Source organism: Manihot esculenta, chromosome 10, assembly GCF_001659605.2.
Source record: "Manihot esculenta cultivar AM560-2 chromosome 10, M.esculenta_v8, whole genome shotgun sequence".
Taxonomy (NCBI): domain Eukaryota; kingdom Viridiplantae; phylum Streptophyta; class Magnoliopsida; order Malpighiales; family Euphorbiaceae; genus Manihot; species Manihot esculenta.
Window position 1 is genome coordinate 22,398,847 of NC_035170.2, and position 15,784 is coordinate 22,414,630.

The 15,784-nt window shown below is 40.2% G+C and overlaps 1 protein-coding gene across 4 annotated transcripts; it reads left to right on the forward strand.

Annotated features, from left to right (window-relative positions):
• Window positions 1-9,504: 9,504 nt before the first annotated feature.
• LOC110625050 (disease resistance protein RPV1) lies at window positions 9,505-15,619 on the forward strand. 4 transcript variants are annotated; one of them, XM_021770547.2, is made up of 7 exons: window positions 9,509-10,129; window positions 10,225-11,308; window positions 11,441-11,737; window positions 12,640-14,049; window positions 14,137-14,820; window positions 14,898-14,999; window positions 15,486-15,619. In XM_021770547.2, exons 1-5 carry the CDS (start codon window positions 9,645-9,647, stop codon window positions 14,578-14,580), a joined length of 3,720 nt encoding a protein of 1,239 aa, XP_021626239.1. In that variant the 5' UTR covers window positions 9,509-9,644; the 3' UTR covers window positions 14,581-14,820; window positions 14,898-14,999; window positions 15,486-15,619. The 4 variants fall into 4 exon arrangements, with proteins under 4 accessions (XP_021626240.1, XP_021626239.1, XP_043817032.1 ...); XM_043961097.1 differs by having other exon boundaries at window positions 15,473-15,604; XM_043961098.1 differs by having other exon boundaries at window positions 14,898-14,959; window positions 15,486-15,582.
• The last annotated feature ends 165 nt before the right edge of the window (window positions 15,620-15,784 follow it).

Sequence of the window (15,784 nt, forward strand, 5' to 3'; positions counted from 1 at the left end):
CTGTGTAGGTGCGGACCCGAGGAACCAATAAGGCCCCCAGAGTTAGTTGTTTCCGAGGGTGATCAGCAGTTGCTAGAGGTGAGTGGAACTAACTTATGTTTTAAAGTAAATGAAAGTTTTAGCATGAATCATGCATCATAAATGCCATGTGTATACTAGGTTGTATCGCATTAGAAATCACGAATATGACGCATTGCATTGTTTCTTGTGAATGGGACGGACACAGAGTATTATCCACTAGCCCTTAGGATATTGAGTTAATGAAGTCCTGAGGAGGCCCATGAGGACCGGGCACAGAGTATATGTTATGTGTAACAGAAGTCCTGAGGAGCTCCTTTGAGGGCCGGACACAGAGCCAAGGGAATTTTGGATCAGTCCGTCCGTGATGTGATTTACTTGTGATGTGATGCATCCCATAATAGCATATGTATTTAAATGTTTTTATGTTTCTGCTCACTGGGCTCTAGTAGCTCACCCCTCTCCCTCACCCCCATGTTTCAAGGCCTCAGAAAGAAGTCAGAGGAATAGCAAGGGGTAAAGTCTAAGAGTATGAATAGTAGTGGACATGATGATGTAAAGAAATGATGTAAAGAAGTTATGTTATGTAAAGAGATAATGTAATGTCATGTAATGTAAAGTTTACAGAGTTATAGTGTTGTGCTTGGCCCTAGTGTATGTTTCATCCCTTTGTACATGATTTTTATGAATGTAATGAAATGTTTTATGATGTTTAATGATGACATCAAGCTTGATGACCCATCTAGAGCATTTGATGAGGGCGCTAGTATGTGGTTCTATGTTTATGAGCATAGGTCAAGCTGAGATAATGAAAAAGTCCAAAATTTTTATGGAAATGTTTGATCATGTATGGGATTATCAGGTACACAGAATGCATAGGAGGCTTGCTACGGGTTCCGGCGACCTTATGTCGATCTGAATCCTAGCGCCGGTAGCGGTCCGGTTTCCGGGTTGTTACAGATTGGTATCAGAGCTCTTGGTTCATATGATCGGACCTATAGAGCAGAGCCCTAGGTTCCTATGAATGGACCTATAGAGTGTTTGGGCTCACAGAGATAGAGGTTATAGTAGGACAAGCACAATAGGAAAGATCATGTCCATTAGGATAGGATGTTGAGTCCTGTCTTGCTAATGCTGTGTAATGCCATGATTTTATGCATGTGCATTTGCGCATTTAATGATATGTTATGTATGTGATGAGGGTTCGTGTGTTTCCACATGGACCGTATGATGCTAATGTTATGTATACATGTTATGTTTTCAGAAGTAAGGATGAGAGGAACTCATCGATCTGCTAGATTGACTAGAGCTCCGCCAGAAAATGAAGGCATGGATACCTGTCCCCCTGCTTTGCCAAGGGCAATGTCTCAGAGGATAGGGAGAGAAAGAGCATCAAGGGACCTTAGAAGGTCTTTTGATGAAAGCAGGGAAACAGAGCAAGGTAAAAGGTCTGATGTGAGGGAAGAGATGGATGTTGACCAGAGAAGAGATGGAGGGTTAGGTGTTGGCATGTCTGAGGAGGGTATGGGATCATCACAGGGAGGCGCTCAGGCCTCGGGGTTTGGTTATCCACCCCAATATCCGCCCTTTCCTCAGGGCGCAGGATATTTGATGGGGGGTACATCGGAGTATCCGAGTTTTCACCCATATCCCACCTTTATGCCTTATCCACCGTTTTACCCACCATATCCACCGTACCCCATGTATCCACCCTCACCCTTCTACCCAACTCCAGCAGACCCTTCTCCAGAAAGTTTTGCACCTCCCCCGCCTCCATCAGAACCAATAGCCCCTGTTATCCTCACACAGCAACCTGGCCCATCTGAGAGGAGGAAAGTAAAGATGAACGATTACTTGAAGTTGGATGCTCCTAAGTACAACACAGGAGATGATCCGTTTGAGTATCTGAAAACGGTTAAGATGATAGCAGATGAGCTAGAAGCGAGTGATAGCAGAGCCATTCAGATGGCGGGTTTCACTCTGAAATGCAAGAAGGCAAAAGAGTGGTTTAATAGCTATGTGGAACCCAGAATGGATAACATGTCTTGGGGAGAGTTTGCAAATGAGTTTGCTGGATGGGCTTTCCCAGATAGTTCCAGCTGAGGCAGACCGAGGATATGAGTGTTGATGAATACACTGACCGGTTCTTGGAGTTGCTGCAGTATGTGGGTCAGGCCTATGATACTGATCAGAAGAAGGCGAGGAGGTATACGATGAGGTTACATCCTAGGTATTCCTCCTTGATCCTAGCAGCGGAAAGGGAGATTTTCCACACAGTGGTGGACATTGCACGAAAGATGGAGGCTAGTGCGATCATACAGGGAACTGTCAAACAACAAGTGGCACAGTCTTTAGGTTCTAAGACCCCAGGTAGGGGCAAATCAGATCCCTCTTCCCAGAGTGCAACAGCTTCTAGCGGTAAGAAGTGGAGTGGTAAGCCAAAGAAGAACAAGTTCTGGAATAAGCTCAAGTCAGGTCTGGGTTTAGGAGGTGGCTCGAGCTCAGGCACAGAGGTGCCCCAGTGTATGAAGTGCGATAGGTCGCACAGGGGAGTGTCGGTTTGGGACAACAGCATGTTTCAGATGTGGCCAAGAGGGCCACATGGCTCGAGAATGTCCCAGAGCTGCTTTCACGGCACCGTCCCAGCAGTCAGCTCCAGGCAGTATGGCTCAGCCATCCGCTCTAGCCATGGTTCAAGGCAGTGGTAGAGGGAGAGGGTCAGCCTCTTCTTCAAGTTCCCGAGGTGAGGGTCCGTCAGCTCCAACTCGGATCTTCACGATGACACAGTAGGAGGCTAACACGTCTAACACCGTGGTGTCAGGTAATCTCATCATTGGTTGTTCTGATGTGTATGCTTTGTTAGACCCCGGTGCTTCTCATTCTTTTGTTGCTCCGAGAGCCATAGAGAGAGTGGATTTGATGACTTCTGGGTTAGAGTGTCCCCTCTGGGTCAGTGGACCCAAGTGTGATCCATCAGTGGCAGAGTCAGTCTGTCGGTTTAGTCCAGTGTTTATAGATGGTAGATACCTTCCAGCCGACCTTGTGGTTCTAGATTTGATGGATTTTGATGTCATTCTAGGGATGGATTGGCTATTTGCTCATGGTGCTACCTTGGACTGTAGAGACAAGGTAGTGAGGTTCAGAGATCAGGATGGATTCGAGTTTGTCTTCAGAGGAGACAGGAAGGGCACACCGAGAGGTTTGATATCAGCCCTTCAGGCTCGTAGGTTGCTCAGGAGGGGTTGTCAAGGGTTTTTAGCTCATGTGAGAGAGCTTGATAGGCAGGTTAGGGAACCCACCTCAGTGCCCGTAGTCAGAGAGTTTCTTGATGTGTTCCCAGACGAGTTTCCAGGACTACCACCTGATAGGGAGATAGAGTTCAAAATAGAGTTGTTGCCTGGTACCAGACTGATCTCTATCCCTCCCTATAGGATGGCACCAGCAGAGTTAAAGGAGTTAAAGGAACAGTTGCAGGAGTTGGTAGATAAGGGTTTCATCCGACCCAGTACCTCACCATGGAGTGCTCCAGTGTTGTTTGTAAAGAAGAAGGATGGATTCCTCAGACTTTGTATCGACTACAGGCAGTTGAACAAAGTCACTACCAAGAACAAGTACCCGTTGCCTAGGATCGATGATCTATTCGACCAGCTAGCCGAAGCGGGTTGTTTCTCCAAGATAGATCTGAGATCTGGGTACCATCAGTTAAGAATCAGAGATGAAGATGTGCCTAAGACAGCGTTCACGACCAGATATGGGCATTATGAGTTCCTAGTAATGCCGTTCGGGTTAACCAATGCCCCTGCAGCATTTATGGATCTCATGAACAGAGTTTTCAGTCAGTACCTGGATCACTTTGTTATTGTCTTCATTGACGATATCTTAGTGTATTCCAGAAATGCAGAGGAGCATGCCCATCATCTGAGGACAGTTTTGCAAACCTTGAGGGAACACGGCTTGTATGCCAAGTTCTCCAAATGTGAATTCTGGTTGAGGAGCATTTCATTCTTGGGGCATGCTGTATCGAAAAATGGAATAGAAGTGGACCCCAAGAAGGTAGAAGCTGTGGCTAACTGGCCTAGACCCACTACAGTGACAGAGATCAAAAGCTTCCTGGGTTTGGCAGGTTACTACAGGAGGTTCGTTCGGGACTTCTCGAAAATTGCTGCTCCTATGACCAGATTGACCAAGAAAAATCAGAAGTTCGTGTGGTCAGACCAGTGTGAAGAGAGTTTTAAAGAGCTAAAGAAGAGGTTGACTTCGGCGCCGGTGTTAGCTCTGCCGACCGGTGATGAAGACTTCACAGTGTTCTGTGATGCGTCCCGTGTGGGACTGGGTTGTGTGCTGATGCAGAACGAAAGGGTAATTGCTTATGCTTCGAGGCAGCTGAAGAAGCATGAGTTGAATTATCCCATGCATGATCTAGAGATGGCAGCAGTAATCTTTGCGCTTAAGATGTGGAGGCACTACCTGTATGGGGTGAAATGTGAGATCTTTATAGATCATAAGATGGGTAGAACTGCTCAGTGACTATGATTGCAAAATTCAGTACCATCCGGGTAAGGCGAATGTTGTGGCAGACGCCCTAAGCTAGAAATCACTTGGCAGTCTATCTCATATATCAGCAGAGAGGAGACCGGTGGTGAGGGAGTTTTATAAGCTCATTGATGAAGGGTTGCAGCTAGAGTTGTCTGGTACAGATGCTTTGATAGCTCAGATGAGAGTGACACCCGTGTTTCTGGAGCAGGTGGCTCAGAAACAGCATGAGGACCCAGAGTTAGTGAAGATTGCCAGGACTGTTCAGTCAGGCAAGAATGATGAGTTCAGATTCGACAGCAAAGGGATCCTCCGCTACGGGAGTAGGTTGTGTGTACCAGATGACGTGGGTATAAAAGGAGACATTATGAGGGAAGCTCATAATACCAGGTACAGTGTTCACCCTGGAGCCACCAAGATATATCAGGATCTAAAAAGGGTTTATTGGTGGCCAGCTATGAAGAGAGAAGTGGCACAGTTCGTGTCCGCCTGCGAAGTATGTTAGAGGGTGAAGCTGGAACATCAGAAGCCGGCGGGAATGCTTAACCCACCACCAATTCCAGAGTAGAAATGGGAGAATATAGCTATGGACTTCGTGGTGGGGTTACCAGCAACGTCCAACAAATTGGACTCCATATGGGTGATTATGGACAGATTGACCAAATCTACTCACTTCATCCTTATTAGGAGTCGCTACTCTGTGGATAAATTGGTGCAGGTGTTTGTTGATGAGGTTGTCAGGTTGTATGGGGCTCCTGTTTCAATAGTGTCGGATAGAGGACCCCAGTTCACCTCCAGGTTTTGGCGGAGTCTGTAGAATGCTATGGGTACCAGGTTGGATTTTAGCACTGCTTTCCATCCTCAGACGGACGGACAATCAGAGAGGACCATCCAGACAATTGAAGATATGCTCAGAATGTGTGTGCTAGATTTTGGCGGTTCTTGGAAGCAACATCTACCTCTGGTAGAGTTTTCCTACAATAACAGCTATCATGCTAGCATAGGGATGGCTCCATATGAAGCTTTGTATGGGAGGAAGTGCAGGTCGCCTGTTTGTTGGGAAGAAGTTGGAGAGAGGTCCTTAGCAGGGCTTGAGTTAGTAGAGATAACCAGCAGGGTGGTGCCCATAATCAGAGAGAGAATCAGAACGGCTGTGAGCAGGCAAAAGAGTTATGCAGATATCCGCATAAGACAAGTAGAGTTTCAGGAGGGGGATTTGGTATTGCTCAAGGTGTCTCCTATGAAAGGGGTGATTCGGTTTGGAAAGAAAGGTAAGTTAGCTCCGCGGTACATCGGACCCTTTGAGATCTTGCAAAAGATTGGGAATGTGTCGTACAAGCTGGACTTACCTGCTTCAATGGAGAGAATCCATCTGGTTTTCCATGTTTCTATGTTACGAAAGTTCGTGTCAAATCCGAACAAGGTTCTTAGTGGGCCAGATGTTGAGATCTCAGGGGATCTCACTTATGTGGAGCAGCCAGTACGGATTCTTGATACTCAGGTCAGAAAGTTGAGAAACAAGGAAATACCGATGGTGAAGGTTCTTTGGAATCACCACAACATAGAGGAATGTACGTGGGAGACACGGGAGTCTATGCTCCAGCAATATCCTCATCTCTTCAAAGGTTAGTGCTATGTGTTCTATGTGTATGTTTGTGTTCTATGCTATGTTATGCTTGTTTGGTGAACATTCGGGGACGAATGTTCTTAAGGGGGGAGAATGTAATACCCGGCTAGACTCCGGTATCGGAATTCCTACCGTCCGGTGGAATCTCGGATGTCGGAGATTTCTAGAAGGGTAAAATCATGTTTTCATAAAATGTTTTAATGTATTTTAAGGTTTTAAGTAAGAAAGAAATTAAGTTTTGAATGAAAATGTCCATGGAGGGAAAATCCAGGTTCGGCCGCCGAACCTCATGTTCAGCCGCCGAACTTGCATGAGTTTAGGGGGCGGCTTCGGCTTTCGAAGGTTGCCTGGTCAGCTCCTATAAAGAACCCCATGGCAAAAAATGGGCGAGTTTTCTTCCCCATTTTCGGCCAGAGGTGAGTCCATGTCCTCCCATGGTTGGTTTTGATGTTTTTCCTCAAATCTTCCTAGTTCTAACAAGTGTAGCTTGGTTTTGAAGATCTTTGAAGCCAAGAACGGCGTTTTGAAGTTTGGGGACCAAAGAGGCTAGATCTCTCCCACCTCCGAGTTGAAGTGTCTCTCCTCTCGATCTTCAAGAGGTAAGAGTAGATCTTCAGCTCCTTCCATGTTTTAAACAAGTTTTATGAAGTTTATGGGATAGAAATGCATGTTTACGTGGATGTTGAAAATGTGGAGTTTATGCTCAATGTATGCTGTTTTTGTTAGTTTGATGTGTTGTTGTTGGGGTTTAGGATAGTTTGAGACCCTTATATGCTTGTTGGTATGTTTATGCATGTTGTAGAATAGCTTATTTCATGTTTGAATGGTTTGGGAGGCAAATTGTGCATGAAGAGGCTGAGTTCTGCCCTTTGGAAGAACTCAGGTTCGGCAGCCGAAGGCTCTTTCGGCCGCCGAACCTGCCTGTGGAGGCAAGCTTTCGGCTGCCAAACTCTGCCCCCGAAAGTGGACTTTCGCCTCTGGAGGGGAGTTTCGGCCGCCGAAGGTGCCGCCGAACATGCATGAGTTTCGTCTCTGGAAGGGACTTTCGGCCGCCGAAGGTGCCGCCGAAAGTGGCTGAGTTTCGGCTCTGGAGGGACTTTCGGCCGCCGAAAGTGCCCTGTTCAGCCTTCCTTTGCATGATTTTCATGATTGTTTTATGATGTTTTAGGGGGTTTTTGGGGAGTTGTTTAGAGTTATATCTATGTATGTTTGGTCCCTCATCCGAGTCCACCTGTGTAGGTTCGGACCTGAGGAACTGAGAACCCCAGCAGTGAGATAGCTGCTTCAGAGTCTTTAGAGCATCAGCCAGAGGTGATTAGAATAACTCCTTATGTTTCAAAGTAAATAAATCAGTTTTGAACATGTTCATACATCACGAATGCCATGAGATACATTAGGATGTTTGCATTAGAATTCATGAAATATGTTGCATTGCATAATATGATGATGATGTGGATGGGTATTGGATGATCCTTTAGTACTCGTATGATATGGTATGATGATGTTATGGTATGGAAGTCCAGGTCGAGACCCATTCTATGCCCCTGGCACTATGTTAAGAGAAAGACTAGTTCGAGGCCCATTCTACGCCCCTGGCATTATTGGAATGTTATGTTATGTTATGCTATGTTAAGAGAAAGACCAGGTCGAGACCCATTCTACGCCCCTGACACTATTGGATATGTAGAGGACTATTGGTGACAAGTCCATCCTTGTTGTGAATTGTTTGTGATATGATGCATTCCACGAAATCATGTATTTTAAATATAATGTTTTATTATTCTGCTCACTGGGCTCTAGTAGCTCACCCCTCTCCCTTAACCCCCAGGTTTGCAGGTACAGGGTAGACCAGGAGGTCAACAAGAGTAAAGTCTGGTTTTGTAATAGTTAGCAGTTTGTGGACATGTGTTGTAATATGTTAGAGTATTGTAATGGAATGTTAAAAGTAGATTGAGGATAGAATTGTGCTTGGCCCTAGTGTATGTTAATCCCCTTTTTGTACATGATCTTAAATGTTATAATGATGTTTTTATGAATTATGAAACCAGCTTGACATATGTTATGTGAACCCACTAGAGCATTTGATGAGGGCTCTAGTTGGGGTTTTATGTTTATGTTTATGGTGCATGCACAGGTCAAGCTTGGTTGATGAAAAAGTTTAAAATTTTATGTAAACGCTTGATCATGTATGGGATTAAACAGGCATTCAAGATGTATGTTAGGCTTGCTACGAGTCCCGGCGACCTTAAGTCGATCTGGATCCTAGCGCCGGTAACGGTCCGGTTTTCGGGTCGTTACAAGGAGGCTACAATCTTGACCAAACCTGTAACTCAAGGCGATGGGGAGATAAGATAGATTTTGCCACCTAAGCAAGGATAAGATCAGTTTCAAGTTGAGTCAAATTGAATCAAATTCAATCAGATGAGGATAAAGATCAGATTAGGATAGAGATAAGATAGGAATAATAGATTTTATTTTCAATTTTATCTTTTTGTGCCTATATAAAGGCTCTTAGCATTAAACCTAGGAATCAGATATTCTACCTCTCACTCTCATTTTCCTCTCTTGCTGCCTCCATCTTCTTCTCCACCTTATTTTCTTTTTCTTCTACTTTTGCTTAGTTTTTATAATTTATTATGGCCATGAGTGGTTTTTTCAGTTGAAGGTTAAATTAAATTGAGATTTGTTCAAGTTGTGAGGTTATGCTTTAATTTTCTTCATCTTATTTCTATTTTCTATTAATTTCTGAATTTGAGAAACACCACCTCCATTGTTGTTTTCTTGAGAATTCATGGGACTCATTAAATCTCTTGGGAAGACAACATATTGCTAATTAATCTAATTAAATCCGTAATTATTTAATCGGGTTAATAACAAGTAGCAATTAATATATTAGTATATATTAAGAAATTAGTAGATTTGATTTAAATAAAACGCGTGTTTTTATTGATCAAGTTTGGGTTCTTCTCTCTTAATGCAGTTGACTAATTAAATCTACACGCGTGTTGGGATTGTTAGTTAACTAAAAATTAATTTAAGCGCGAAGCGGATTAATTTATTCATAAAGAAGAATTGGTGGAATTCGCGTGTTTGACCACTATAACCAAACAATAAATAATAATATGAAATATTTTTTTCTAACCAATGACCAACCGTAAAATATCTCAATTTGATCACCTTCAGCTAAAAATTTTAATCAATTATTTATTTTTTTAATTTCAATATTCAAAAAATTTTTATGGGATCGATACTCACATACCCTGTCTACAAGTTCTCAATTGAGATAAGGAAAATAAATTTTAAATTGAGGAATTCAGTACCCGTCAATTTGATTAAAATTTAGAGCAAGCACTGCTGAGAAATTAGTAAAGTAACCTATTCACCTGTTTACCCCTCTTGGTCACTTCGTCTTGGACAACAGAATCTGTGAAAGCTTCTTTCAAGTTTCTGGCATAGAGTTTGCACCATGGCTGCTGCTTCTTCTTCCACCATTCCTCAACAGAAGAAGTATGATGTGTTCATTAGTTTTAGAGGTGCAGATGTCCGCCATAATTTCCTCAGCCACCTCAATAAAGCTTTGCTGGACAACCTAGTTAATACCTTTGTGGATGAAAATCTTGATAGAGGAGAGGAGATCTCATCATCTCTCCTGAAAACAATTGAAGAATCATGTATTTCGATTGTAATTTTCTCGGAAAATTATGCAAGTTCTCCATGGTGTTTGGATGAGCTTATAAAGATAATTGAGTGCTCGAAAACCATGGAACAGATGGTCTTACCGGTTTTCTACCATGTAGATCCAACCATTGTTCAGGAGGTTACTGGAAGCTTTGGAGATTCACTTGCTAAGCATAAAGAAGAATTCAAGGACTCTTTACACAAAGTGGAGAGTTGGAGCCAAGCTTTGAAGGAAACTGGTGGGATGTCCGGGTTTGTTTCACACGACATTAAGTAAGTTTCTTCCATCTTTCTTATATGCAAACTATTAATTTTACATTAAATTTCCATCTTTAATGGTAATCGTTTTTCATTTTGTATATAATCAGGAATGATTCTGAATTGATCGCAAAAATTGTCAGCTGGATTTCGGAGAAAGTAGATCTTATGTTTCCGAGTGATCCAATCAATGATGGGTTAGTTGGAATTGATTCACGTGTCAAGGATTTTGAGTCATTATTAGGGCTTGAGATGGCAGATGTGCGATATGTAGGAATTTGGGGGATGGCCGGCATTGGCAAAACCACACTTGCTAGGGAGGTATTTAATCGAATTTTTTATCAATTTACAATTAAATGTTTTGTTGAAGATGTCAGGGACAATTTTCACAAGTGTGGACCAGATGGTTTACGACGTCTCATTCTTTCTCAAGCTCTAGGAAGAGAAAATTCAAATGTAGGCATGCCCATTATGTTGTTATCTTCGATTAGGAGAAGGTTGTGCAGAGAAAAAATTCTCCTTGTTCTTGATGATGTCAGTGATGTAAGGGAGATAGAACTTTCAATAGGGAAATGTGCTGTTTTTGGTCCAGGGAGTAGAATTATCATAACAAGCAGAGACCAACAGCTGCTTAAGTACATGGGTGCTGAAATATATAAAGTTAAGAAACTGAATGACGATGAAGCTTCTCAGCTTTTTTGCTTCCATGCTTTCAGACGAGACATTTCCACAGAAGAATACATGAAGCTTTCAAAGAGGGCAGTTGAATATGCTCAAGGTATTCCCTTAGCTCTTGAAGTTTTGGGTTCCAATTTGTACGGTAGAAGTGTAGGAGAATGGGAAGATGAACTGGAAAAACTGAAAGGTACATCTGACCCAAAAATTCATGGCATATTGAAATTAAGTTATGATGGACTAAGTAAAGATGATAAGGAAATCTTTCTTGATATTGCATGCTTCTTCAAAGGGCAGGATAGAGATTATGTTGAAAAGATGTTGGATTCCCCTGGTTCAAAAATTGGAATAAGTCGTCTGCTTGATAAGTCGATCATATCTGTAATAGATAATCGGGTGCATATGCATGACTTGCTTCAACAAATGGGCAAGGATATTATTTGCCAGGAAAAACAGCTCGGACAACGAAGCAGATTATGGGATCCTAAAGATATATATTACCTATTCACAAGAGCTGAGGCAAGAATTAAATACCTTGATTACTTTCTTTTTTCTGAATTTTTTTGAATAAATATCAATGCCTATAATATCTAGTGTGTTTTCTATATGCATATATTTGAGGCTAATTTGCTCTTTGGTTGTTGTAAGCAGGGAACTGAAGCAATTAAAGGTATCTTGCTAGACATGTCCAAAATCAAAGACTTAGAACTAACTCCTAATGCCTTTGAGAAAATGTATAATCTCAAGTTTCTCAAGTTCTACTGTTCAATACTTCATTGGAATAGAGTAAAACTTCCCGAAGGACTCAACTTTCTACCTGATGAGCTACGGTTACTGCACTGGTATGAATACCCTTTGGAATCTGTGCCATGGAGTTCATGCGCAGAGAATCTTGTTGAAATTGGAATGGTTCGTAGCAAACTAAAACAACTTTGGAATGGAGATCAGGTAGGATTTAGCACGCTTCTTTATTAAATTTAGGGAGATTTATAATTTAATTTCTAAATATTGCTATTATTAACAAGTCAGAGTCCCTGTATATTTAGAAATCTATTAAAACGTCCTTATCTTTTCTTTTCGTCAACGAAATAGTCATTCCGTCTATTTTTTCCGTTAAAAATATAGTAAAAAATCAAATTACCCTTTTATTTTCCTACTCCTCTTCCTCCTTCCTTTTCTTCTTCATCAATTTTTCCTTCTTCTACTTCTTATTCTGCTTCTGCTTCTTTTTTTGCTTCTGCTTCTTCTCCTTCTCCTTCTCCTTCTTCTTCTTCTTTTTTTTCTTTTTTTTCTTCTCATCATCTTCTTTTTCTTTTTTGAGGAGGAGGAGTCTCCTTCTTCTTCTTCTTTTTCTTCTCATCATCTTCTTTTTCTTTTTTGAGGAGGAGGAGGGACTATTTCGTTGACAGAAAAAAAATGATAGAGACATTTTAATAGATGTGAGAAAAGATATGAACTATTTCATTGACGGAACGAAAAGATAAAAACGTTTTAATTGATATGAAAAAAGATAAAAACGTTTTAATAGATTTTAAAAAATGTAGGGACTGACTTATTAATAATAGCAATATCCAATAACTAAATAATGAGTTTTATTTGAGGGTAAAATTGGATTTTAAAAATTTTCTCTTTCCTCTGTTTAATTTTAACGGAAAAAAAGGACGAAGTGACTATTTTGTTGACGGAAAGAAATCATAAGGACGTTTTAATAGATTTTTAAAAATATAGGGACTGACTTGTTAATAATGGTAATACTCAGGGATTAAATTATAAATCTCCCTTAAATTTACGTATATTTTGTGAAGTTGTGATATATCTTAATCTATTCTTACCTTTCTTTCTGATTACAGCATCTTGGAAATTTAAAATATGTTGACCTTAGCTATTCAAAGGATCTAATGAGCATTCCAGACTTGTCTACAATCCCGAATCTTGAGGTTCTGAGATTGAGTTTTTGCAAAAGTTTGATTGAGATTCCCTTATCTATAAAATATTTGAGCAAGCTTAAACAACTATATCTAAGGCATTGCCAAAGTCTCTGCAATTTACCGAGCTTCCTTCATTTGAAAAATCTTGAGATTCTTTCTATCTCTGGTTGCTCAAAAATTAGAGTGTTCCCAGAGGTTCCATGTGCTATTAGAGATTTAGATTTAGAGGGAACTATAGTAGAACGAGTTCCCCTATCAATTGGGTATCTCCCTTGTCTTTCTAATTTGGCTTTAAGTTCATGCACGAGGCTTACCAGTTTGCCAGACAGCATCTGCAATCTCAAATCTCTTAGACATTTTAGTATCTATGATTCTGTAAATCTACTTGAACTGCCAGAGAACTTGGGAAATCTGGAATCCCTTCGGAAGCTCAGTGTAGGTAAGTCTGGTATAAAAGAATTACCAGATAGCATTTGCAATCTGAAAAAGCTTATATTTTTATCAATTGAGAAATGTGTAAATCTCCATTATCTGCCCGAAAACTTGGGGAATTTAGAATCTCTAGAAAGGCTTCTTGCAAACGATAGTGGGATAAAAGAATTACCAGAGTCAATTTGCAATCTGAAAAAACTTACATGTTTATCTACTGCTAGGTGTGAAAATCTGCAGAGTCTGCCAGAAAACTTGGGACATTTAGAATCTCTGGACGAGCTTCGTGCATTTGGTCCTGGTTTAAAAAGGTTACCCCATGGCATTTGCAATGTGAAAGAACTAAGATTTTTTAACGTTGGTGGCTGCATAAATCTGAATGAACTGCCAGAGTGCTTGGGAAATTTAGAATCTTTGGAGCTTCTTGTTGTCTCTCATTCTGGTATAAAAAAGCTACCATCTTCTGTTAATCAGTTGAGCAATTTGAGATCATTGCATTTAGGGGGATGTAAAGGTTTGATGATCCCTGCTTTGACAGGTTTATCCCATCTATTTGAGGTTGTTCTGGAGTTCTGCGGCTTGTTAGAATTTCCCAACAATATTTGCAATTTAGTGTCATTGAGAACATTATATATAGGTGGAAATGATTTTGAGAGTATACCTGATACCATCAAACACCTTTCGAACCTTATTAAACTGGATTTAAGCCATTGCAAGAGATTAAAATATTTACCAGAGCTTCCATCTCTGAGCATGTTATATGCAAGAAATTGCACGGTTCTCAAATCAGCATCCAGTTTATTCCAACTTCGGAGTATTAAACATTTGGATTTTAGAGATTGTCTCAATTTGGAGGATAAAATTGTGGACCATCTATTGGCGAGCTCTTGGCAGAGGGAGCTGGTATATTTCTCTTTCTTTCTCTGGCATTATTATTATTCCATTAGTTCTTGAGTTTTATCATGACAATAACAATATTGAATATTACAGTTATTTTGTATCCCTGGACGTGAAGTGCCAAAATGGATCAAGTACCAGAATAATAGCGGGTCTCGTTTGTCTTTTCCATTTAGCCAACCGAAGCGGGCGGAATTCACCAGGTTCATATATTGTGCTGTTTTTGATCCCAAAGTTTATCATCCTTTCCCCGGCCGGGGTAGTTTGCAAATTGGATTTGAAGGCATAAATGAGTCTGGACATGGCCAATATCATTTTTGTAACTATTGGAAGAATCATATTCGTATTTCATCTCATGCGTCATATCTTCGCTCAGAACATGTATTCCTTTGGTCTTCTTATGCAAGACATTCACATTTCAGAGAAAAAAATATGACCTTGCAATTTTTTTCAGAAGAAATTATTTCCCGTGTAGATAGCAATAAGAGAAGAAGAAGTTACAGTGGGATAATTAAGTGTGGTTTCCACCTAGAGTAGGAGGAAGAGGAGCCTGCCTGAAAGATTGAAACATGATGGTCAAGAAAAATCACCTCGTGTTATCTTTAAATTGCTGGGCGATGGATATGGTTTTCTCTGGATCCATGAAAAATCCAAACTGATGATGGAAAAAGATGTTGCTTGTCCTCAATTCTGGCTTTATGGTTACAGGGAATTGAAGTCTCGACAGTCTCAACATTGTTAGGGAGCACTGAAAGCGCACAAACATATCCTCATAAGGTGAGATTTTTCACTTATCTCATCATTGAAACTTTATACAATTTTTCATTTTGAATTATGTGTTTGTATTTTGTTAGGTGGAGGTTCTATAAAGGACGCGAAATAGACATGGATTTCACACTCACTCAGAGCAGCTAAGGTTGTATTTTGGAGGATGTAATTGAATTTGTATTATAATGGTGAGTATATTGCATATTTCATTACTTTGTGATAGAAATATGAAATATAAAATTGATTTTAAAATCGTAAAATTCGAATCAATAATCATAAAATTAAAGTATATTTAAAATTCATCCAATAAATCTGAATTAATTTATTTTAGAAAATATATACGAATGTATAGATTCTAACAATAGCGGTCCCAAATATTAAGGGAAAATGGGTAAAAAATATTGAATGGACCAATGGAATTGATCTACATGGTGATGGTACAACTGCAATAGCAAATTCACAATTTTGACCGATCCAATGAAAACAATTGCAAAATTTCAAAACTATATAAAGAGAGTAACCCATTGATAGAACAAGAATATCAACCACTAGTGACTCGAGAGTTAAACTGAGAGAGATGATGAACCAATTTCAAATCCTGAGAAAGAAGATTTTATTAGATTACAAATCTTATTTTATCAGTCCTTGATATGGCTGTTAGTGTTGAAACACAGGGAGAGAAGCTGGATGATATTGAAGAAAATGTGGCAAATGCAAGAAACTTTATTAGAGGAGCCAACAATATTTATTAGGGCAAAGGCATCAAAAAGTAACTTGTGCTTTTACTAATTTTCATTAAGGTATGTGATTCGATTTACTTTAACATAGTATATCGCAGCATCGCTATATTGGCAAACAATTTTCAAATGACGTTAAAAAATATTATAAAATGTAAGTATTAATCAAAAGAGAGGAATATAAAAATATATTATATAATTTTATTTATTTTTATTTTAAAATTTATAATTTATTT

Coding starts and splice junctions, on each gene's coding strand:
- LOC110625050 (XM_021770547.2), top strand. CDS start 9,645: ATGGCTGCTGCTTCTTCTTCCACCATTCCTCAACAGAAGAAGTATGAT. Junction 10,130..10,224: donor TTTGTTTCACACGACATTAA/GTAAGTTTCTTC, acceptor GTATATAATCAG/GAATGATTCTGAATTGATCG. Junction 11,309..11,440: donor ACCTATTCACAAGAGCTGAG/GCAAGAATTAAA, acceptor TGTTGTAAGCAG/GGAACTGAAGCAATTAAAGG.